Below are 26,022 nucleotides of genomic sequence, written 5' to 3'. Positions count from 1 at the left end.
TTTCAGTTCACGAAGTTACTATTTTGCATGGTGTAAATTAAGATATTTTTCCACATGACTTCTTCATTGTCTCAGAACTGTGGGAAAGCCCCTTTAACTAGCAGTTTCCGGGTTATCCTGCCTGTGTTTTTATCACAAACAGGTAACTCTCCATTAGGCTGAGGAATATATGCTTGCATATAAATTTTCTGCCTGGAGGGTGCCTGATTTTGCTTCCTGTTTGGCTTACTTCCAACTTTCTGTTTTACCTTTAGTCAGTACAAAGTCTAGATGCTGGAGAGTTCCTCTGGAATTGAAATAAGATGAATATTTGCATCAACTTCTACCATTGCCTGATACACTCAAACTGCAATCACACATTTAGACTAAGATGAAAAAAAACCAACCAAACAACCCTCCAAAAACCTGCCTTGGAAGGGAGGATGTCTCTCTTTTTCTTAAAAAAACATAGGCTTATCCCTGTTCCGCTATGGGCAGGCCATATTCAACCCAGTGGGCAGGAACTTTCCTTTGTGCCTGTAGAACAAGGGGTGCAAAATTCAGCTCTGGGATATTATAAGTTTCTTCACATAAACTTCAACAACAGAATAAAGATTATGGCAAACATGAGGTCAAGAACTATGAATGTTTTGAGTGTTGACTGGGACTTAAATGGGAAAGCAGAAGCTCAATATAGTGCCCTCAGGTAATCTCTCTACATTTTATTGATGTGTCTTTACCAGAGTCCATTACATGTTCATGGCTGCCATTGTCTCTTTGTCTCTTTTATTAGAGCTGATAGTTGGAGCAAAGCAGGTAATATAGAGGTGGTGAGATGAAAAAAAAATGAGGTGGTGCAATATGGAGAAAGTGCAGAAAGACACAAAGTTTGGACACAAACTGGGATTGTAAGAAGGAAAAAGCAGAAGAAAAATATTATTTGTGAATTTAAATGTGATGAGCTTCAAAAGAAAATGTAATTTGCAGAGGAGCATATTGATAATGTCCCAGCTGTCTCTTTTAAGATGAGGTGTTGTCTTTAATGTAAATGAACAGAAGGAAAATGCAGCAAGAACTAACTGTGGAAAGCAAGGAAAGTCTAATAAATGCAAGTTCTAGGCAGGGAATGAGAGAGGAAAAGGGTGTGATGAAAAATTAGAACAGGAAATGTGACAGATAAGAGAATTCAGACTTTGTTTCCAGTATGAATTGTTTAGAAATAGGAGGGGTTGCCTCTGTAACCCCGAATTTTCATGGTTTGGATTTTTCATACATTGTATCAGTCAGTTTTCTCCAGCAAGTAAGTGCAGTTTTATCCTCTAGCAGTCACCTTTAGAAAGGGTATCAATTTAGGCTAGTTCAAAGTTAATTTATTTTACTCGACATACGATTCCCCCAACTAATGTTTTATATATTGCTTATGGACTGCTCATTATAATTAAGGCTGATGTATGGAAGAAAAAAAAAAAAGACTCCTCTGATCTCAGGGAAGATGATTGTGTCTAGGAGAAAAAACTCTGAAGAATTCATTATAGTACAAAATTACCTACATATTTCAGCTGAGATTAGTGTCCTCGTGAGCAACGTGCTATTTGCATAGTTGACCTGCAGGTTATACCTGCTCAGACAGTAGCATGTTTGTGCACTTCACATCACTAAAACACTTTCTAGGTTTTAAAGTTATTAGTCAGCGTTCACATACTCACTTTACCTTTTTCCTCATCCTTGACTGGTTCTATGTTTGTATATACTTTTGCTTGGTTCACTCAGTGTGGAGACCCAATATTCCAAATTGCACTCAACAGTTGTTGATTTCAAGTGCACGCAAACACACAGAGGTCTTCATATACTTGTGAGACTGAAGCACCCTCTCTTATGGTGTTTGCATTAGTTAAACACTCTAAATATTCCTGAATTTATATGCATCTAAAGCTTGCTAAGATAGTTGTTAGTAAGGGTATCATTTCTACTGACACCTTTGGGAGTTTTTAAGTCCAGACAGGCTGAAAGATCAGCCTTTAGTCTGCATTTTTTTTGCTGTGTATCTCACCAACAGCTGAAACTTTGCAAGGACCTAAATGTATGTGCATAGGTCATTTGATAAAATACATAGAGATTAAACCTTGAAAATATTTCCAAGCTGCATGAAAACAAGACCAACAGAATTTTGGTAAGATATTTGCCTTAATTGGAAAGGCTTAAAATAAATGATCATATGATTAAAAAAAGCAAGGATTGCCTGCTATTTGTTGTAACCCCTATTTCTGTAGTGCCCCTGTAGCCAGAGAAGCAGCTGTTCATTGCTGACATTCTCCCTGCCAGGCATTCCAACTCTCTGAGGTAATGGGCTACAAGCATACGGGCCTTCGCTTTAATTCTTTCAGCGTATCCTTCCGCATGGATAGAGCGAGGGGAACGCCTCCAGGAAAAGAAATTAAATGCACACACACAGAGGCACACAGGGACGGCCGATTTGAAAATATTCCTGAGAACGCAATTTGCGCTCATGCGGCACAGCGTCACATGAAAGAGGCCGCCTGAAGAGCTGGCTGGCACAGGTTTATTTTGTTGTAGTATTTTCTTCCACCCCCCAGCTCTTTACCCAGTGGAATGATATCCAGAGCGAGTTTTTTGAGACAGGAAGTGAGGAATGTTTTCACTATGAGTGATCTGAGAAGAAGGTGGGTTAGCCGAGATAGCAGCTGTTTCGGACAAGAGGAACACAGTAACTCAGTTCCCGGGGAACACAGATGAGATGGCTCCGGGAGAAGAAGTCTCGGAGCGCTGGGGCTTTTTTTCGGCTGCACATATGTGAAAGGAGACCCGGTGTCTTTGGATCGCTGTGCAAGGTAAGGGGAAAACAGCGGACACAGCAAAAAAAATAAAATAAAATAATAATAATAATAATAAAAAAAAAATAGCGGGTGATCTTCTCTGGTGTGTACCGTAAAGCTGAAGAGTTTCAACCACTTACTTTTTGAAAAGTAAATGGTTGAAATGGTTATGGGACTGTGCTTCTGGAGGTGGGCAAAGTTTGAGATAGGCACTTACTGCTGCTCAGTCCAAGAGTCATGTCAAAGATTAACTGGTAAAACAAGGAGAGGGTGGAGTATTTTGATTACTTTTTTGGCTGCCCAGATATCTCTGAAATAAAAATATATGTATTTCAAGAATTTGAAGTAATAGGAACCCTTTTTCACCATGATATATTGCAATTTTATTTTGATTACTGTAATTTATGCTGGCTATTTAAAAATATTTGTATAGTAAAATGCTAATAATTGACGGGGGAGTGGGAGGTGAAAGTAAAGAAGAAAGATACCACAGTGCTCAGTAGTCACACATTAGTCGCGGCCATGTAGCTGAAATTCTAATACAGCATTTTTGAAACGACAGGTTTCTGTTGAAATATAAAGGTACAAAGTTTGGCCACTAAAAAACATTTTTAGCTGTTGCATGAAATTCCAGGCTTGGCAAATAAAGGCTTGTTATTGTAAAGGTCATCAGTTGGATTTGTAACTCCTGGCAGTATGTAACCATGAGTTTTGGCTAAAGTAGCTTAAAACAATGCAGGTAGGTCTGAATTTAAAGTAATGCAGCAGGCAAATTTGAGAGCACCTAGGACTGCAGAATGCACAGCTGCTGAGTAAAACCAGCACAGCTATGTTTTCAAGAACTACACATGGCTAGCAGTAGAAGATACTGAATAATACCCTGGTGTTATTCAGCAAACTTGCCTTAATTCGACAATATTATATGTTTGGAATCTTTTTTTAGTTGGTCTTTTGTGACATGTTCTAGAACTTAATTACTTTAGTTTTTCTTGTTATACATGGCTTTCAGAAGTCATGAAGGTTATGTCAGGCGTACAAAAATGAAATAATTTAGGGTAAATGCTCAGGACCATTTAATGAAAACAACAGATCATAACCTGGAGAATGTTCCTGGCTGGCACATTCTGAAAATTATGCTCTAAACATCCTTCCTATGTTTGCATTGCTACCTGTTTGCATAGAGAAATAACTGAAAGTCTGATGCTGCCTCATGTCAGCATTCGATGGTTTGGAAATTTCACCTGCCGGGTTGGTCTGTGGTTAGTGATTTTTAGTTTTGTTTGGTTTTCTTTTTTTCCTTCCGTGCTCTTAGAATACTTTTCTAACCCTTGATATGGGTATAAAAGATTGAAATTCTTTCATACTCAGTGGCAGTCCATAAAACCTGAAATTAAAACACTTCTGCATTTCTGACTGTAGCTTTCAGAGAGGAGTAAATTGATTTCTCTCATTGCTGTAGCACCAAAGAAGACACCTAACTGTGCAAAGAATGTATTGGGAATTGGGCCTCAGGGACATGAGCTAAGGTCAGCCAGCTAAAAGTTACCCTGTCAGGAATAAACCCAGGGCAAGATTTTGCTGGCAGTGGACAGGGACTAAAAGCTTCTGTCTGTAGAGCATTCCCTGCATGCTGTTCAAGCAGGGCTGGATTTGGAGGATCAAAGTGCAGAGGGAGTAATAAAGTGAGGATTCCCTCTATATCCCTAAATTTTTCAGGGAAACCTGTTGTTATCTGTTGTTATTTATTCTACAGCTACACCCAAAAATAAATTTGTTAGTTTGGGTGAGGATTGTTTTTTTATTCAGCTAAGATTTTAGATGGTATCTGTTGATGATGGGGATTATGTAGAATGGTAGAACGGCTTCAAGATTATCACAAACGAGGTCATGAAATATGCTTCTGGTCATTCTTTGGAGCAGGGTTGCAAAGATGTCATTGAGAAAAAATGCCACACCGCCTCCTCTTTTTCCCCATTGTAGGCCTTTAATGGTTTTCCACCTTCCTTTCTTCTTTGCCGTGCTGCTGGCTGGGCAGTACGGAGTCTGATAGGGGGTTTTTAGCCTAAAGAGTTGGTGGTTATGTTGGATAAGTTTCTAGGTGGATATATCACTGTCCAAGGAGAATGTGGTATCTGTTTACAGCTGTACCTTCGAGTTTAAAAGCAGGTGTGCTAGGAAGACTGCTTCTTCCGGTTCCTCCGTTCCAAAGAAGTGCATATCCTCACGTTCCTCCTGTCTGGTCGTCCTGAGAGTCCTCAGAAATAAATTGTGCTTTTTAATATGTGCTACTAATACATGGGGGAAAAAAAAAAACTTAGAAAAGAGAAGCAGGCGTTTGTTTTCTTTCCCTCCTTTCCGTCGGGGCGTCGCTGCCACTAGAGGAGCAGAGGCAGAGCTGCTGCCCGGCGCGGGCGCGGCTCCGGGCGCGCTCCCGCCCCTCACGGCCCGGCCCGGCCCGGCCCGGGCAGAGCCGCCTCACCGAGGGAATGGCATCCCCTGCCCGGGGCACCGCGGGCATCTCTAAAGCGCCTTCCAGCCCAGAGCCTTCCGTGACGCTGTGACGAATTTCACAGACTGGGGTGCGTGCGCTAAGAAAACACTTGGAAAAGGAGAAAGGCAAAGCATGGAATGGAGTTGTCAGGAAAGGAGGCGTGAGGGTGTTTGCAAAAGGTGGGGAGATGGGTGGCTACCTGTGGTCTGGGTAAGAGTATGTTTTTCAAGGAAAAATTAGAAAATAAATGGTTCTCAGAATTCACATACTCTCTTGGTGAGGCAAAGCACAACCTGAAGCACCATACAGCAGTTGAGCATAAGAAATAGGGTATGACTTGCTGTAATCCATGCAAGATTAGAGGAATTGCACTTCAATTGTCTGGTAGGAAATGGCTACAGTGTGAATTTTAATGCCCCTCTTGCCCTTCTTTTTTTTCCCTCTTGAGCATTTATGGGGCTTGGTTTTGTGTTTAGTCCAACAGTCGATAGTGGCTGAGGCTGCACGATGCTTTGAAAAACAAGCCAGGTTGCTGGATTTGCTCTTAAAGAAAATGTGTTTTGTTCAGTATTACAAATACCTTAGGCAACTCAGATTTCATAGACATATTTCATTTAAATACCTATTCAGTTTATAAATACTTATTTTAAGACATTGCAGTCACACCTGATTAAGACTCATTATTCACTTGTGAATTTAAAAAGAAAAGAGGTCAACTTGCCAAAACCCAATGTCATCTGTGGAAAAACCAGAAACTCTGGTACTTATTTCATTATTTGAATACATAACAGCCCTGCATTTTGGAAAGGTAAACTGATTATTTAGATTTAGAAAAAATATACATGTTCTTTTTCCCATGTTATCATTCCCCTTTCAGTGAAAGTATTTCTGATTCCTGTATTTCTTCTCTTTCCCTTTTGTTCCTTACTAGAACTCCAGTGGATGTATCTTCTTGTCTCTTGGTGGAAGACTTGCTTGGCTTTAATGGATACTGCTGCTGCTGGTTGATCTCTGGAGACTTTACAGCTCCTTACCTTTTGAGAGGAGGTGACTTCTAGTCACCTCTCAAGGTCTCAGTGGTAGTAGCTCTTTATCACTAACCGTCTCTGGGGGAAAAAGAAGATGCCTCTACCTTTTGGGTTAAAATTGAAACGAACTCGACGTTACACAGTATCCAGCAAGAGTTGCTTGGTGGCTCGTATCCAGCTGCTCAACAATGAATTTGTGGAGTTCACACTGTCGGTGGAAAGCACAGGCCAGGAAAGTCTGGAAGCCGTGGCTCAGAGGCTTGAATTGCGGGAGGTAAGTGAGTTGTCAAGTGAAGGCATAGCTTTAGTTTTTGGTGCTAGATGACCGATGTGGTAAATCCTTGCCATGTAGGGTAATCAGCTACTGGAGCAGCTATCCCGTGTTTGCATCATTTCTGCACCTTCTGGTCTTTATGGGGACTTGGATTGCTCCTAAACAGTTGCAAAAGTTGTTACAGAGTTTAGGAAATGTCCAAGGGGAGGAAATGCGAGAAGAATGTTAAACAATGCAACGGTTTTGTAAACATTACAGTGCTGAAAATTCTGCTTAAAAAAACCCACAAAGGAAGAAAATAATTTCTACCTAAGCAACACAGTTAAAAGCTACAGCAAGGCTTGAGTCATAAGACAGTGTGTTATTTGTGTGCATGTATATTTTTTTTTTCTGATGGATTAGTTCTGTGAAAGGAATCTAAAACACCAAATGTGATAAGCGTACCAGTTACCAACTATTTGTCTTGCTTGTTTAAATACCACAAATATATTTGCAGGCACTGTCTTGGAGCTCATATATAGTCATATAGATTGAGTGCTGGCGTTATGATGAGACTTGGTTTGTGCTAGTTGAATATGTAAATATCTGTTCATCCTTTTTCCCCCCAGAATCTCCTTACTTGGTATTTTGAAGGATTCTTTTGGAACTGCAATTTACTCTTCCACAGTTTTAGTGTGTTGAGTGAATTTTTTCTGAAATGTTAATAGAAATCTACATACATGACCAACATATGAACCAATGTCATTATTTTGTAAAATTGTTGAGCACAGGTGGTTTGAATGCAGTATTTGAATGCTCTCAGTCCTGGGTGAACGGATATTTCTCCTTAGAGTCTGAAAGGTTTAGTTTAGTTCATTTTGGAGGCATTGAACTGTGACAGCATGTGCACTTCTGGGGTGCAGGAGAGAGAAAACCAGTGATACAAGTTTAATGTTGCTAATATTGTTCTGAAAAATATGCTTTTGTTCTGTTGTGTGGTCTGCCGTAGAATGACCTTTTGATTATGGGATTCAAATACAGGATGAAAACTCTGGACTTAGGTAACCAAAATATAGTAATTGTGAAAATAATTAATAATAAATATTTGCATTTATAACTGTGATATTTTAAAATATTATATTTTTATTGTCAAGCAATGGCAACTGTTGGTAACTTTGCTCAAATACTGAGCAAATATATTTGGAACTCAATCCTGAAAACATTTATTACTTTGGAGAGCATGCGTTACTGTAGGATTCCTCAGTGGGAAGTGTTACATATAGTCATTTGTTCTCAGAAATGCCTTTTATTCTTTCTGTTTAAAGAATAATAAAAAATGAAATATGTGTGAAGCCATTAATCCATAAGGGTTTGTTTATTGTGGTTGTTTTCAATTGCAATATGCATTCTTGCAGAGTGTCCAAGTATTTTTTAGTGTACACTTACTTTGTAAAATGCAACTCTTTGTGAGGGTGTGCCTTTTATTTTTGTTTTAAATCTTTCTCCTTCTAGCAAAAGGAGAATCTAGCTACACTTGTAGCCTTAGTGTTTACTTAGAACACATCAGATCTCATATATTTAGAATACAATTATTGTTGTGTGAATGGAGTTTGTCAGTTTTATCTGTCCACTTTCAGATGTAACTTCTAAGCCACAGAAAGTATAGAATTTTTACTGTTTGCAAAATGCAAAGGCATTGTCTTTCTAAATGATGACTACTAGCTTCTATTGAACTAGTCAGAGTGCTGGAGATGCAGTTTTTTTCAGCTATTCTTCATTATCTCTTTCTTTGGAACCACTCCTAAAAATCTTTTTTAAAAACAAAAAAAAAGACAGCAAGAGATGCAATTCCCTCAATTAAGAGTCATATATCAGATTAAGGGAGTTGACAGTACACCATTGAACTCTGAGCAGATTCCTTCAGTCATGCATTCTTGCATGGATTATTTTGGCAGGAAAATGTGTTGCAATAAAAGGGAATGGAAAATAGGGATATAAATTACTTTCCAGAGCTTGCATTCAAAAAAAAGTTGTTCTGCCTTTAAATAGTCAGATTTGCCAAGCAGATACTGGATGATTCCTGACGGCTTGCTTAGTAGAAAGTTTTCAGAAAGAAAAATGTGTTCAGCACTTTTAAATCTACAAAAACAACTTTAGTCTTTCATACAGTAAAATAAAAAGTATTTCTGTAAGAAGTTGCATATTTTTAGTGCACGTAGCAGCCTTAAAGCATGAAGTTGAATTCAAGTGTTAAACATGAAAGTATGACTGTTTATGTGAATCCTGAGACTCGGGACCATTCTGAAATCCAAGGTAACAGTTTCAGATTACTGTATATGGCGTAAGCAGCTAGGACAAGCAGTTCCAAAGCATCTTTAAAACAGTATATTGCAAGAGACATTAGGGGAATCTCTATCATTTTTTACACATTCAGTGGTAACATTTGAAATTACCTCTTTCTGGTGTAGTCTGGGAATTACTGAATTTGGACAGTGAACTGAACTATTCTTAATGGTGTGCCATCTTTTTAGATGTTTATTTTAACAGATCTTTATGTAAATAAGTAATCTTCAAAGTATGCATTGCATGGCTAAACACTGTTTTTCTTCTGATTTTCCAATTAGTACTGCTCAGTTTCCAAGTTGTATACTAGTATGGACACATAGTTAGCATTTAGGAAGATTTACATATGTTGACAATTTTATTTTTTTTACTGAATGGTAAACTTTTTAGAAAAGCAAAATGAATTCCTCAAATTGAGTATCTTCTGGTATTCCTAGAATGTGACTCATCAGGAATGAGTATGTAATCCAGCTCTCTTAAACTGAGGAACTGGGGAAAGGAGCCAAAAGGAACACTGAACATAAGTTACTTAGCCTTTGTAGCATAGTCTGTCTTTTATCCTGTGAGAGAACTATAACTAAACATGATTTATGCAAAAAGCTGTTACAGAAAACCATTCTGGAATCACAAGTTCTGAAAAACTGCTGAGAGCTCTGCTGGTTAACTGCCTTAAAAAGTATGTACAACAGTGCTAATCTTGCATCTAGGGCATGAGTGTGCAAATGAAATCCTTGAAAATACAGACATTCTTAAAAAATTGTGATATGGCTACGTATATTAGCTAGCTAGGTTTGGCAGAAGATGTTATAACTAGTGTCTTTCTCTTTTCAATCATGGTTGGGTTGTTGTTGTTGTTTTCTAATATAGCTTCTAAACCAGAGAGAAGGGGCAAATTCTGCTACTGTGTACAAGCAGAGTCTGACTTAACTGCAGATATGTGATAGAGTACAAATATAAGAACCAGTGGCAGGGAACTTCTGTGGAGTGTATGTATTGTGCATATGGAAGTTCCTGTGTTTGTTTTCGACATGCAGAGGAAAAGGAGCCAAGGTTATCTGGATCCGGAATAACTTCAAAGTTCTGAAACAGTGCTTCAGAAATTCTTGAACTATGCTGTAAAACTTTGCTCTGAATTCTAAAACATCAGTTCTCTTTTGGAGAAAACATCAAAAATACTTTTAATTTATTTTGGTGGTTTCTTAAATGTGTTTTGCTTATGAAAAGAGTGTTTTTAAAATCAGACCAAGTGCAACCAAAAATTTTCTTATGTTTGTATATATCAGTAGCCATATTGACTGACAAATAAGAGTTGGGCCACATAATGACAGAGGGATCATGTCATAATTATGACATTATAATTAATATCACAATTATGTTTATGTCTTGTATCAAAGTCTGACAACATTTTAGCTGATGCTTGCAGAAATAAGAGGAAAAGCAGTGCTCATAGTTGAGCTGCTGTGGTTGCCTCCCTGAACCAGATTTTTCTTATAATTAGGGGAGGAAAAATTGAGGAATGTATATCACAAAGCAGATCTTCCATGTGTAATTTGATTAGTTTTAAAAATGCTGCTTTATTAAAAAGCAAATTTGAATCCATCTAAAACAAATACTATTTATAAGAGTGTGATAATTGTAATTTAGGAATCAAGATAAATTGAAGCACAGAGCGGTCAGACAAAAATATGTAATTGCCTCAGTTCAATTATTGTAGTTCTTCCTTTTCCTGAAGAAAAAAAGTTATACATTCAGGTAAAGGGTTTGCACTCAGTCTTATTATATTGAGCAGGACAAAATTAAGGTTCTTCCATGAAAACAATAGTGGCAATTAGGAAGCCTTGCTAATGATTTCTTTAGCATTTTTATAAAGTTAAGTCAGAATTTGGATATACCACTTAATTGCATTTTGTTTACCATCATGTCAGTGAATTGCTGTAGAGTTTTATACCAATTTTGGAGGAAGTTTTCTTTACTTCTGAAGCAAAAGCATTAGCTTATCATTTAGTATTTTTACTTTGAAATTTGTCTTTTCCCTTTAGTAAAGCAATCAGAACTTAAGCCTCTGATGAATGGGAACATGATACTTCTGATGTCAGTGATGTGTAAGGTGGAAGTCAAAAGCAGTTATGTGAGTTCATCCTTCTCAGAGCCTTGAAGAGTGGTGGGAAAAAGTAACATGTTTTTTTTCAAAATAAGTATATTTCTACATTTCTAGGTCATGTTGATAACTGACCTATCTCTGCCAGAGGTTAAAATATGTCTTGGATATAATGTTTTCTGTGCACTACGAAAATATGGCTCTAGCTTGTAAATTAGTCAGCTTACCCTTGTCAAATGTCCTGATGAGTACAGCAGTCTTCCTTGCCTGTTAGAAGTTTGTTTATTCAAGATATTTGAAGGGTGTGAAACACAGTGTATTGTGATTTGTACAATGTTTCATTTGAATAAACTAGAATACATCAGATTACCTTGCAACGTATTGATTTGCTTATTTATTTCTTATCCCTCTGTTTTGCTTTAAACTATAGTTGGCAATTACTTTGTTTAAACGGCATTTGTGATATCCATATTTGAATAGTTAGGAGAAAGTAACTGTGTGTGTGAGTGTTGGAAAAAACATTTCCATTATGAAAGAACTAAGATTTAAGAATAAACTGTCTCTGTTCATCTAGCTACTCTGCTAAATATTCTCTCCTACAGCTACCTTTGAAGAGCTTCTCAGTACTGGAACAACAAAAACAGTATGGGCAAAAATACCTTACAGTAAATAGCTTCAATATGGGAGAAAAGGGAGGGATTTTTGCATTGATCCTCCTAATTCTGCAAGAACTGGTCATGGTAGTATATAGAAAAGTACAGCTTTCTACTTGGTGGCTGGTACATGATGAGAGTCACAGAGTTTTTTTTCTCCACCACTTCCAGGAAGTCTTGGATATTGTACACTGGCCAGTCCACACAGGCAGCTCCAAGTGCTGTCTCAGCTAGAGATTGGGAAGTTTTGTGGAGGAGGTTATCTGCTGTGATAAGAGTGGAGTTTCTGGAGAATTTTAAGGCCTGTTGTCTCCTTCTGTAGCTCTTAACATTGGGTGCAGGGAAAAGCTTTCAGTTGGTATCTGCCAGTTGCACTAGTAGAGGATTATTGACCCAGTTCTCCTGCATGTGGTTTATTTAAGCTGTACTATCCTGATAGCAGGAGCTGTTCTGTTTCCAAGCATGTAATAACGTGATGGAGCCCTTGGGTTAACTGGGATTTTATGAGTTTGACTACAGTGCTTAGCCTTCAATAACGAGAAGGTGTTTTCAGCATTCTGATCAGGGAAGTCTCATGGTTTGTTTTATTTGTATGTTCAGTGTAAAGGAGGAAAAGCCTGAAAATATATTTCAGCTGCCATCTTCTACTATTGTTTTCAATTTTCTGATTTTTTTCCCCAGATCTTAGGATGGTGATTCCTCAGGTATCCTTGAGGCGGGTAGCCATATGCATTAATTGGAAAGCACAGTGTTGACCATTAGAAAACAACTCTCCAGCCTGTCTGTAATCTATGACATATTTTGTAAGATTTATAGTACAGAATATGGAAGTTAACTGGAAAATATATTATTAAATATATAAGATTGAAGTAAATTTTGAACAGTGCTATGCCTCAGGGGACCTCCAAGGGTTGCATGGTCTCTACTCAGGAGGATCAGGTGGTTCAGAGGTTGCCTGGGTGAGTTTACCAGCCAGGTGCCTCCAAGGATAGAGATTTGACACCTCTTTGGGCTATCTGTTCCAGTGTTTGGCTAGTCTTCTTGTGAAATTTTTTTCCTGATCTAACTGGAATTTCCCACATTGCAGTTTGTCCCCAGTGCTTCTCATACTTGCAGTGATTACTTCCAAGAAGACTCTGGCTCTGTCTTCTCTATCTGTCACCTGCTCTTAGGCAATTGAAGTCCACAGTAAGGTTTTACTTTGTCTCTTCTTAAGGCTGATCAGCCCCACTTCTCTGACTTTCAGTGTACATCATGCCAAAAGATCTAATATAGTCACCTGCAGAAAAGCAGTTTTGTGACACTCACACCTGGTGAGACTCCTCTGCTTAGCTTAGTCTGGGTGACTTCAATGATGAAGTCACTCCCACCAACTTGTGAGCTCTGAATACTGTGTGGGAGTTTTGGTACTTTTGTGTTCTCGATGGCTCTTGAAATTTTATGCAAAAATTTTTTCTGTCCCTAGTGTCAGAAAGCAAATAGATAGAAATTAACTGTGCAAAAATTTTATTTTATTTTTATTTCTATTTGATTTTCTTCAGAAGGGTTGGGTCCTGAATAAGTCACTAAAATAAAAGAACCTCAAAGTAGCGTTAATCTTAACAGCTTAACATATTTTAAGAATTATGTCATGCCATTCTTTTTAGCACTGGATGCTGTCCTGAGCTGCTAATAATAAAATGTTTTAGCAATGAATAAAAGTGGGTTCTATTTTAATCAGTGCGAATATTCCAGGGTGCATAAGCTCCTCTGAAAACTTGCAGGATCAAATTCTGCCCTTGAAGTGAAGTGAAAGGTTTGCATATAAGTCAGAAGACCAGCTTTGGTCTGTAGTATGTTGCATGGCTTGTTTAAAGATATGCTGGATTCCAGAGGATATTTTAAAATGTGGAAACATCTTTCTTAGCCTGTTATGCTGGTAACTGCTCAGTTTTGTGTGCAGGCAAGAAAAAGCGGTCAGTGTTTCAAAGAAATAGATCTGCTCAAGTGATCTTATAAATACATAGTCTATTCAGTTTAAATTCAGGGTGTAGGCCCAGGAGTGTTTTACATCAGAGAGTTTGAAACAGTGGCAGTGTTTGTGGTCTCTTTCTCCTCACCTTTGTTATACATCTGTGCTTCTATGAGGTTTAAGTACACCAAGGCTGCAAGTGAATTTATTCAAACAATTGCTGTATTTTTTTGGGGTGTATTTTTAGTTGGTTTACAAATGTGTTTGTGTGGTTTTGTCTATAGAAGTCTTTCAGCTGTAGCTCTTCCTCTTTACTTTCAGTCTCTGCCATGGCCATTGCCCTCACCCAGAATGTTGTGGTTCCACATTTTAGGTAGTGCTCAGCCCGAGGCTGATGTATTTGTCCTGTCAGAGAAGTGGGCTGGGTCGGTCAGAGCAGAATGTCAGCATCATGGTTTGGCTTTGGCTCCTGTGACTGCATGCATGGTGTTAACAGTCTTGTGATGAAAGAGAAATGCACCTTTTTACACGCATTCCTTTCCTTACTCAGTCTGCAGGAAGGATTAAGGAGTAGTCAGACATTCAGTACATTTTGTCCTTTTTAACATGTGATGTTGCAGTGAACATGGTATTTCTTTCCTAACAGAGTTTCTGTGGTACTACTGTTTGGATTTTTTTCCCCTAACATCTTACTGAATTTAAAATGCTGTCTTCACAATATCCTTGTGGGGTGCTGGTGGTGACCTAATGATTGAGGTATTGAAGAATAGAAATCAAATGTTGTTTAAGGTATCAGCAAACTTTGTGTGCCTGGACTGGGAAATGAGAAATGTGTTGTTTATATTGTTTATATTCAGAGCTATATTTCTTTTGTCCTTTTGAAACTCAAAGTATTTATGACTTCCTAAATTTGACTCTTGGCATTCAGCATTTGGAAGTCATCAGCACACAGTATCCACCTGAGAAAAATTTGGTTTGTAGGATTTGCTTACAGAGAAGTCTGTTTCTGATTTGGGAATAGTCTGGTTCTCTACTGTAATTTTTAAACTTTCTCATTCTGCACTTTCTCTAGATATCTTCTTCTATACAGAAAAAAACTGCTTTTTTTCTTCTTTGAATAGTTCTAATTCAATTTGTTTTCTATATTATAGGCTGTCTTTTTATCAGAGGGCCAGAGTTGTTTTAGACTTTATAGAAATCATCTCAAGGTTAAATAGGCAGATTTTGTCTTAACATCTTTATTTTTTATCTTATGAATACTAATTTTGCAATTACATGGTAGCTAGCACTAATTTTAACTTAAAGGATTTTTTAAAACCTTGGGGAAAAAAGCCCCCAAACACCAAAATCCACCAACAATCACTTAGAACCAGGTTTATGTTAATTTAGAGAGGAGCAAAGAAGTACAGTTTGCCAGTATGTAATGCCAAAGGAAAATTATGCCTTAGAACTGGCTTTAATTTCCTACTTTTGCTAATATCCCAAACAAAATGGTTTTATGGAATATATAGTTTTATTAATTTAATGCTACACCTTGACTTTTGTGCCTCAAATTACTTGATGGTCTGTACTGATACAGAGCACTGATTCAGTTTCTCTCTATTTGGGATGGGATATATGTGCCCATGCTGTGGTTGTTGCACACACAGTCAGCCTGTCAGAGCTGTAAGGAAAATCTGGAATCTCATGAGGGTGGACTCTTCATTCTGTTTAGACTGTAAATTAAGAAGATGTATGTATAAGAATTTTCAGATTTGGATATGGGCGAGTTTTTGCAGGAATGTACTGAAGTAGCCTTTTTCTACTAAGAGCTGTTGCTCCTTTATGAATTTCAAATCTCTGCCCCACAGTATCAAAATACTAGAGCTTTTGAGAAAACAACAGTAAATATTTTTTTTTTTACTAGGGAGACAATGATTAGTTCACAGAAATGATTGATTTAGAGAAATCACCATAAATATTCCCTCTGCTTTAGAAAACTTCATCCTTAAAAGCTTTATTTTGTGTAACTTAAAAATATCTGAAAATGTGGAAGGAAAAATATTGGATTAAAGGTGTTGGTATTTCTACCATTTCTCCATACATTAAAGTTTATGTAGGAATTGGAGAATTTTCATGTAAATACCTACAGACCTAATTGGTAGTTCATAACATTCACTTAACTCTCTCCCTCAGTTAAAACACTTCTAATTATGATATCTAGTTTTGCTATGATAATGACATGAATATTTTCCAGTCCAGATCTGAGTGAAATAAGTACTGTGGGAGCAGATTTTAGCTAGTTTAAGCATAGTGGAGAAATTTCAATTTTAGTGGATGACTCTGCAGTACGGATATAGAACTGTACTGTGGAGCAAGGGAAAAAATACTCTAATCCAGACTCCTTCTGGGAAAGGTTCTGATAACAATTAGATTGTGTTTCTGAAGATGCTGTCAAGTGGGATTTTGACCTTCCAAGGGTGATACTCCTCAGCCTCTCCAGGTGGTCTGTTCCAGTGCATACTGTGTGTTGTGTTTTGTCTTGGTCAGGAATTGCCCACTCAGGCAAGATACCTTCCTGCTCTGCTGTATCTGGACTTTTCCTGCCCATGCAATGAGCCATGCATATGCTTTAATGAGCTCAGCTCTGACTGAGCAGCTGTCCTGTGCTCTTTTGTCCTTCAGCATCCCATGCGAGCCTGCCTGCCAGGTCCCCAGAGAAGCCATGCTTTGCTCTACTGCTGTACTGTGTCATTTTCCATTTGCTTTCCCCACTTTTCCTTAGATTTCCTGTCACACAAGAATGCCTTTTACTAGCATCTGTGAATTGCCACAACAGTTATGAGTTGTGAACTGTTTCCAAATAAAGAGTGGTTCTGGTACAGTTTTAGGTGGGGGAACTTATGTACCTGAGTTAGTTATCTGGATGTAATGTCTGCTTTTTATGGTAAATGTCTCTGCAGTTCCCTGAAGTTTTCAATAACCCATAGCCTTACTCAGTGTTTTAAAACATTTAATTCTAAGTAGCAAGACTTTCGTACATTTTATAATATCACAATATGAACTTTTTTCGTCATTGGAATGCCTCTTTTTCAGATTACATATTTCAGTCTCTGGTATTACAATAAGCAGAATCAACGCAGATGGGTAGATTTGGACAAGCCTCTGAAAAAGCAGCTGGACAAATATGCCTTGGAGCCAACTGTGTATTTTGGAGTAGTGTTCTATGTGCCTACTGTTTCTCAGCTTCAGCAGGAGATTACCAGGTAAATCTCTTAGTATAAACTTCTACGTGTTTACGAATTTGCTCTCAGCATTCTGAAATGTGTAGTTTATTTAAAAGTTGTCTGCTTTCCACTCCCCTAACTTTATAGAAATGAAAACTATTTTAGGCAGAATTTATGTTCAAACTGTATGCTAATTTATCTTTGGAATAATTAAAATATGTGATAAACTAAGCAAGCAACTAACTTTTTGTGATCTCAGGAATCTGCTCAAACCTGTTTTAAGTAACAGGCATACCTGCATGGTCAGACCTTTAATTGTTTTAGTCCCTTCATGTTTGACTTTTTAATTTGGTTCTTTGTTGTTTTTTTTTGTTTGTTTTGAAGATGCATATGTTGCTTTCATGAGCATCTATCCTATGGATAAAGTGCTGGACAAAGCACTTGCAGATTTTTTTATTAAGCTACGCTTAATAAATATGCTTTCTTTGTTTTGCTTTCAGTACTTTCTGTTCTTTTAGTACAGTACATTGGCAAGCTACAGACTAGACTTCAGAGTGTGATTTTTTTTTTGTGTATCATTGAGCCATAAATATGGATGTTAGTTCTGGTATTACGTGTACATTTCTACTGTGAAACTGGAGAACATCTCATAATTGTTGCTGACTGCAGTGGGGAAAATAAACTTGAGCATGTATACTAGCCAGTTATTCCTATGGACCTGTACATTGGCTTTTAATGGCTTGATGGGTATAGTTCTGATTTAATGATTATTTTTAATTGGCAATTGAGTACAAAACCTATACCTGGATTACAATCACATTATTTCAAAAATATTTGTTTGTATTAAATAACCCATTTAAGCTAAAAACTTTAAGTTGGCCCTTCTTTGGGTGGGGAGTTGAAGCAGATGATAAGAGGTGCTTTTCATCTTCATTTATTCTGTGTTTACATGAACTGTCTCTGTTCCTATAATACCCTGCCAGACACCTTTCCTGCTAATTGTGATATGAAAGCTTTTTAGGGTCACCAGGTGTACCAGGTCACCTGTTGGTGCAGACACCGGTGCTGTTGTGTACTGCTTAATGTTTGGCAGCTTTAGTTTTTGTGTTTATGGGAAATTTCTGAAAGATTTTTTTTTTTTCTAAAACTAAAATTTTGTGCCATTTCTTGGCAATTTTAGTGGCTTAAAAATCTCTGGTTCAGATTCTGTGTTGGTGTACTAGAATACATTAGAGTAAGATAAATACTGTGGTGTTGCATTGGAAAGCTAAATTGCCTCAAAAACCTTGAATAGTCTTCTCTGGCATTTATTTAAAGAATATGGTGTTTATGCTGTAGATTTAAGAAAAAATTGGCAGTGTACTGCCTGGTAGAAAGCAGGAATTTATGTGCCAGCTTTATGCTTGTGTCCTTGAGGATGGTACTTACTTTGATAGCAAGAGTCTGGGTTAGTTTCAGAAATCTGTGGGTTTTTTCATGCCTGTTTGATATAAGTGAGATTGAGCATGTTCAAGCAAATTATATGTTTAATGCACACCAGGAAGTGGAAGTGCTATAGATTAAGAGACATGCTCTGTTGAGGTAATGTTAAGATTCTTTATCTATATGTTTACTTTTAATAGCAGTTCTGTGGAAAGTGCTTACCTTCTGCTTCTTGACTGGGAAGACTCATTCCCAAAATGCCTTGGACTTTTTCTTTTCTGTTTTTTTAAGGTCTACTCCCAGCTGTTCTTGTGTGTGTTGTATAGGGATGTTATGTACTGTCATATGATACACTGTGTTTTTGTAGTAGGATCCCCAAGAGTCTAAACAATATTTATAAATTATCACTGTATTTAAAAGGGCAGTAAACAGTGAGGGAAGAGAGCTGTCCATTAACATGAATAAAATTTATGTGGTGTTTACCTGACTTTTCTAATCACTGAATGAATTATAGCACGTATTTCCATGTTCTCACTATTAATACCTTACTTCACTAGAGTTAACATACAATATGAGGAAGAACTTTTTAAAACTAGGCTTATAGAAGACAAATGTCCTCCTTGGCCAAGTCTGTGTAGCTGTAATGGCAATTTTGAGGTGTTTTGGGCTCCAGATAGAAAATTCTGTGGGAGGCTGAAAGAGGCAGAAAAATTCAGGCAAATAGTGGCTCAGACTGAAAATCACTACTGGGATTGTGGGAATGTGCGTTGTTAGATCTATTGGAAGAAAATGCAGCAATCCAACAGTAGTTTACTGAATGTTGCAAATGGACAATAACAACAATTTTAAGGAAGGAAGAGGGGGAAAAAAAAAAGGTTTTGGTAGTAGAAATTGTGGAGGTTCTTTAAGATCACTGATTCTAGAATGTGCGAAAGGGAGGCAGGAGTTTTAAAAGGCCTTGAAGTAGTGGGTCCAAATGATGAGGAAGACAAACTGGGGAATGTAGAGAGGAACAGGAAATGGAGGCATAGTCTTCTATTATCTCTTAAAATTAAGAAGCCCATGTTAGCTTTTTCTTTTCTTTTTTCCCACTGTAGGTATCAGTATTACTTGCAATTAAAGAAAGATATTTTGGAGGGCAGCATTCCTTGCACACTGGAACAAGCAATACATCTGGCTGGTTTGGCAGTTCAGGGTAAGTAAGAGATTGTGCCAACTAGCTAATGTTGCTTTAGAAACTTTGGTGATATGTTTTCTATTGCCTGTTTTCTATTTGTCACTCAAGAGACCCAATTTAGTAAGTTATGAAATGTCTTGCTCCTTAGGACTTTGTCATATGGGCTGATGAGAGGAACAGTTGGATCAGTGGCACTGAGCTTGCTTCTGTGCAGTCCTCAAAGATATACCTGGGCATCTAACATGTAGTTTCAGGAGCTGGATTTGAATTATTTGAACTGGAGTTCCTTTGGGGGAAAAGGCTTCAGTTGTTGCCATACATCAACAAACGCTTCCTCTCTTTCTCTTAATGAATAATCTTTTTTCTCATGTCTCTTCATAAATAAGCATCTTTGAATGTACTTGTATTTCCACTTTTTATCCAAAATTTCCTATCATATAAGATTATTTCAAGTTAGTGTGCAAGACTGTTAACAGTTCTTGGGTTCAAATCACTCCTGAAAACACTGTTCTGTGATATCCATATGAAAAAGGTAGCTTTATTTTTCTTAGTTAGGGTCAGATGGAGTATATACAAGTCCTGAGTCTGTCTGCACTGATTATGTTTGGTGTTCTGAGCAACGTGCTTGTTTGGTATTAAGTCTCTCAAAAGTTTGTAATGGCAACAGCTGTGTTTAGTGTGTTTGTATATTGTTTGTATATCATTCACAGTGAATGCCACTTCAGTACATCTAACAGCAATTGTAAAACTGCCAAAATTGAACAGCACCTAAAATCACTGGCAGTATGTACAACCAAAGATTAGATGTTAGTTATATGCATTGGTTGTATCATGATAATCATCATCAATAAAGATGATGATTATCTTATTTTGAAAATGTGGTTACCGGTGGAGTAGGATAAATTGTATTAATGCCTTTTTTATATAACAGTGAATCTGTTTAATCCAAGCTAGGTTTTAATGGTCTTTAACTGAAAAAATCTTGCTGTGCTACTTCCATGTATTTGGACAGTGTAAATGTCTCTCTGCTCACTGAATTGTTTATAGAAATCTTTTAATATAACCCTCTTTCCAGGTGGAAAATAGTCATCCTTTTAGTTTTTACCTTCCTTTTTGTATTCTTGTGTAACAGATTAACTGTATTGATAACACAGTGAAAAAAAGAACTCAAAAAAAAAAGCACAGGTTCTAAATTAATGTGCTCCAATGACTGAAGTAGCTTGTACCAGGTAGGTTAGTAATTTTAGCTGGTGAATGAACAGAAGCAGTGCTTGCTGTTTCAAGTCAACTGGTTTCAAGAATGATCTGCATTTAAAATCAGTACAATAGGTTAATTCTAAACACTGCTTTATCTCAAGAGCTGTAATGGTGTAATGTGTCAGAGGTGCTCCCCTTTAAGATAGATAACTTCCATTATAAGTGTTTTATCATTTCGTCTTCTCAATCCACAAGGAGTGTTACCAATTTTTCTGAAGAAGGTGAAAAGTTGGGTTTTTTTACCTTTTCTCTTTATAAATATCATTGATTAGTTTGCTCTCTTGTTTTACTTTCAGATTGTAGTTCAATAGGATGGAAGTTTGCTACTTGGAGATCCTGCTGCAGTTAATTGGGTTTTGAATAATTTCGTTAAAAGTGTTTGAATCCAATATTTTTTAATTTTTCAGCGGATTTTGGAGACTATGATCGGTATGAATCTCAGGAGTTTCTACAAAGATTTGCTTTGTTTCCAGTGGTAAGTACTTTCTTTAAATTGATGCATTTAAATTACTAAATTAGCAAATTTAAATCCTTCTTAAATTTGGTAAATGCAAATCATTTTTAGGAAGCTTTCATGATCCATCTGTTTTACTGCTCCCTAGGCTGTCAAATTTAGTGAAGGTTTTCTTTGGGATTGGAGTGAGATATATATTATGGAGAAACAAAGATGTAGTAAGATCTTTTCAATTTTATTGTACATTACACTGAAAAGAAGGTTGAGGTACAGATGGGAAAGTGAGTAAAACCACTTCTAAGCAGTGTTTGTGCTTTTGGGGTTTATTTGTGCATATTACAGCATCTAAGCTCCAAGACTAGAATCAAGGGTGGATCCGCATGTGCAAAGAAACTATAACCCTTTGATTTTGTAGAATTTTTTTGTATATCATTCCACAAATGCTATTTTACCTTAAGGGTTGGCTACAAGAAGAAAAAATACTGGAAGAAGCAACACAGAAAGTTGCCTTGCTACATCAGAAGTACAGGTAACATGTCTAAAGCTCTTCAATGCTTAATTTTAGTCTTCAGTAGCTTCTGTAGCTCAGAAAGTTGTGAATCTTGAAATGCAGTTGGACTAATTTCACTTTGATTTAAATGAGTTTTTTTCTCTAGTACATCTGTATTAAAGTTACAAGAGTTTTTGCTGAATTAAAATGAAAAAGAGAACAGAATATTTAGTAAAATAAATTAGAGGATTCAGCTTGAAAAGAATACAGGACATAATTAAAGACTGAGACTTCACCTCTATAGTGTTTCTGACTTGTTCATGTGAAGTTCTGACCCTGTAAGGGTTTCATGATAAACAACATTGGGAGGTATTAAAGGCAGGAGAAATGCAGAGACAGTAACTGTGCCTGAATGCTTATGATCTTAGGTAAAAGGGAGCTAAGTTTCAGTAGTCCAGGACAAAGAAAAGTAAAGTTGTCTTTATCAGTTCATTAGTGAAAAACGTTTGTGACTATGTGAATAATACTGACTATTTTCCTTTATTATTTTAAGGCAACAGTATGAAAATTGCAGTTTTACTTGTCTTTAAAATGCACCTGTAACAAGATTGCGTGGTTCAGGTTCAGCAAAGAAAACTTAATCTTCATGACATTAGGAAAGAGTGAAGAAATTGAGACATTTGTGATTGAAAAAGTATTGAGAGACATAACAATGAGCATGTCAGGATTTTTCAGGTAGAAATATGTCTATGAGGTAACTGAGCTATGTTGGTGGGTAGGTAAACATGAGCTTTGAAGCCCTATGATGCTACTGCAAGTCTGTGAGAAAAGTCTTTGTCAGTTGGACTAATTATAAAGAATTCTGTCTTTACCTACAGATCCTGTCCTCATGTTTTCAAAGTATTACAGTAAAATAGTCAACGTTTAGAAGATGAAACTGTGTTTTCTGAAATGTAAAATGCCAGACTTTGTATTTCTCCTATAGCAGTTTAGAGGATATTCATGTCTTGAACATGTATGCCTCTGATAAAGTGAGGAAATGTGGAGCCAGTGCTGGATTTGATCAAGAATGTGATAACTGTATGCCATTAGTAGAGATGGCAATTTTAACTGATCTTTGTTGCCATTTACCCCTAAAGATGTCAGAGAGGAGGAAGTTATTATAATGAAAGTGTAAAGGCTGAGCCAAATATATCAGCCATTGGTGCAGATAGAAACAGCATGATTTGATGGTTGCTTGTGTGTCCTGAGGATGCTCTTCAAGCTTTGACGGTGTCATTCAGACTAAAACAAAGATTTTTTTTTTTCTTATTGGTAGTATTAGCTGATTGTTGTTTTATTTGTAGAGGCCTTACTCCTCCTGATGCAGAAATGTTATATATGCAAGAAGTAGAAAGAATGGAGGGCTATGGTGAAGAGACCTATCCTGCAAAGGTAAATGGGGTTTTGGTCTTTGTCTAGTTGCCCTTTTCTCCCTGTTTAGAGTGATTACTTCTTGCCAAAAGTAAATAAAACCTAAACACCAAACCAACCAGAATTTTCTCCTCCAAAATTATAAAAACAGTTGTTTCTTACGTTACTGTGCTTTCAAAGACTTTTTTTCTGTACAAGGATAATTTTTTCTGTATTTCTTACAGGACAGCCAAGGAAGTGACATATTCATTGGAGCATGTCTTGATGGTATCTTTGTGAAACATAAAAATGGTCGTCCTCCTGTTGTATTTAGGTTAGTATTGTTCTTTCATAAAATATCTTAGTGAACATTAACTTTTTAAGTGTGTTCCTCACGAACAATAAGTGTCTCTTAGATATGGCCTGAACACAGTCTCATAGTCATCATGCTACAATGAATACTGAATCCAGTGGGAATTTCTCAATGTATTAACTGCAAAATGAATCTCTTTAGGACAGATGAATTTTAAGACATGAATATTTAATATACAGTTGCATTGTCAAACATTTATTGAATCAAAAATGAGCAATTCTCTACACATAGAGCATTTTAAATCCTGAGATTGTCATATCAGTTCATATAGAAATATTCACTTGCGAAATTGTCCAGGAATTCCTTTCATATACTATAAATATATGTGGAGAGTTACATGATAACATTTGTTTTATTATTTTGGGTTCATACATTGTTTTAGTTTATTATTGAATGTTCTTATAAATTGTAGACAGAGCTCTAACATCTAAACACTTAAAAATCAGTCTTCACATTAAATGGCTTCCCACTGACTTTAAGAAGGGTTGCTTGGGCATCTTTGGGCAGAATTCAGAATAAATTTTTAAAAAACATTTTGAGATTTTTTATAAAATGAGTCTCGGCAATTCAGTTTTTACTAAAGCAAGAAAGAGTTTATTCTTCATGAACTTTAATCTTCTAGAACTGAATTTTTAACTGAATATGAACAGAAATCTTGACATCCTATGATCCAACAGTTACTAGAACTTCACTACTGGTGAATTTCTGGGATTAGAGAAAGTAGCCAACTATACTTCTTCCTGTTAGTATTTTTGTTTAACAGAGTTTAGAAATTCACTACTGTTAAATGTTCTTCAGAAAAATGTCTGTCTTTGCTGTGATAGTAGAGCTGATGCTGAGCTCGTTTTAATTGTCTGGGGTCATCAAAGTGCCCTGCTCTGCTTTCCTACAGCATTAAACAGCAGCTGTACTTACCAAACACACAGGGAGAGGAATAAAGTTTTGTCCATGCATTTCACATAAATTATCAAAGAATTGTAGATGCAGTCTGTAAACACAGGAAAAAGTTTGCACATTGAGAAGCATCAGAAAGTATTTATATTCCAATTTCAGGATCCAGTTTTCTGCTCTTTTGCTTGTTTGTTGTATGACTATGGGAAATTCCATCATGAATAACAATATCATGTTATTTGGGTGGCAATAAAGTGTAGACAAATGACCCATTAGTATAATTTACAAAGACTGGGTTATGCTTGAGATTGGTTCAGGTAATTTCATAGTTGTGCCCACAAAGGCTTATGAACCAAGGCCTTAAATTTGAGGGATTTTTGTTCTGCCTCAGAATGGAGAGATTGATGTTTCTCTACCTCATATACATGAGGCAATAGCTATGGAAAATACTAACAGACTGTGTAATGAAAATGGAAGACATAAAAACACCTTTAGAGAGAGTCCTATATGCAGGTCATGCTTTTTCCATGTGTTTGTGTACTGCAGAATATTCTTTTAATAAATCTGTGGTACTCACACTAACATACTACTAAGGGTTCAAGCTAAATTTGCATTTAAAAATATGAATAAATATATTTTATGCAATCTAAATTTTTTTCATCTGTCAGTGTGCAAGCGTTCTAGTAAATATGCATAATAATGCCTTAAAGGCTTTGTTTACTGTAGGTTTAATTTTCTTTTCTTGGAATGTAGGGCTTGCTTTCAAGCAGCTGGGACATTATAATTTATTGATGACTAAATTTGTCTAAATCTGATTATTTTTTTTTAAAGAGCACTTGAAAGAATTTCAAATGGAAGACGAGTAATAATCTTACTCTACATGCTGTACGTCTTCCCAGGAGTTAGTCTCATATGTGTTTTCCTTTCAGTGGCCGTTAATGGTATGGATGTGATGGTCTACAACTTGTTCAGATAGATTAATGAACTTTTTCACAGAACCATAAAATGTTTTTTCATAGGATTGTAGACTTATAGCATATACTGTCTTGAGAGGGACCCATCAGAACTATCGAGTCCAAGTCCTGGCCCTGCACAGGACACCCCAAGAGTCACACCACGTGCCTGAAAGCATTGTCCAAACACTTGTTGAACTCTGTCAGGCTTGGGGCTGTGACCACTTCTCTGGGGATCCTGTTCCAGTGCCCAACCACCCTCTGGGTGAAACACTTTTTCCCGATATCCAGCCTAAACCTCACCTGACTCAGTTCCAGGCCATTTCCTTGAATCCTGTCACTGGTCACGGGACAGAAGATATCAGTGTCTGCCCCTCCTCTTCCCCTCATGAAGATGTTCTTTATCCACATTCTTGATGGTGCTTCTGGTTTGCAGCCGCATTTTTTGTGGTTCGAAAATCAGAGCTTGTCCAGTCATATCCTGTCCCTTTTGTCTGCAGGTGGCATGATATTGCCAACATGTCCCACAATAAATCCTTTTTTGCATTAGAATTGGCAAACAAAGAAGAGACAATTCAGTTCCAAACTGTGAGTAAATTTTAATTTTTTTCACTAGGTCATCTGTAAATAAAAACAAATTAAAACTGATAATTTAACTCAAAGGTTAAAGCTTACTATCTATATATTTAGCAGCTTTGAACTGTATAAGTGAGTAAAATGTAGTAACATTGTCTTTAGCCAGCTTTCTATGGGAAGGCATTAAAAATTGGACCTTTT

At 36.9% G+C, this 26,022-nt stretch overlaps 1 protein-coding gene across 4 annotated transcripts in view; it reads left to right on the top strand.

Annotated features, from left to right (window-relative positions):
• The first annotated feature begins 2,416 nt into the window (after positions 1–2,416).
• The window catches only part of PTPN21 (protein tyrosine phosphatase non-receptor type 21), a 44,996-nt gene continuing 21,390 nt past the window's right edge, over positions 2,417–26,022 (top strand). For all 4 annotated transcript variants that reach the window (XR_015772863.1, XM_005520206.3, XM_088057169.1 and 1 more), the window contains exons 1-9: positions 2,417–2,828; positions 6,236–6,606; positions 16,706–16,875; positions 19,356–19,453; positions 21,100–21,167; positions 21,605–21,675; positions 22,983–23,070; positions 23,274–23,362; positions 25,746–25,833. Coding sequence is in view for 3 of the 4 variants with exons in the window: in XM_005520206.3 (XP_005520263.2) it covers positions 6,427–6,606; positions 16,706–16,875; positions 19,356–19,453; positions 21,100–21,167; positions 21,605–21,675; positions 22,983–23,070; positions 23,274–23,362; positions 25,746–25,833 (852 nt within the window). In the remaining variant the exon portion in view is untranslated. The remainder of the gene's footprint in view (positions 2,829–6,235; positions 6,607–16,705; positions 16,876–19,355; positions 19,454–21,099; positions 21,168–21,604; positions 21,676–22,982; positions 23,071–23,273; positions 23,363–25,745; positions 25,834–26,022) is intronic.

Source organism: Pseudopodoces humilis, chromosome 7 (genome assembly GCF_049639895.1).
Source record: "Pseudopodoces humilis isolate 2021_Gansu_Grassland_sample_001 chromosome 7, ASM4963989v1, whole genome shotgun sequence".
Lineage (NCBI taxonomy): Eukaryota > Metazoa > Chordata > Aves > Passeriformes > Paridae > Pseudopodoces > Pseudopodoces humilis.
Note: the sequence above shows the minus strand (reverse complement) of the source record. Positions and strands in the feature narration are given on the sequence as shown.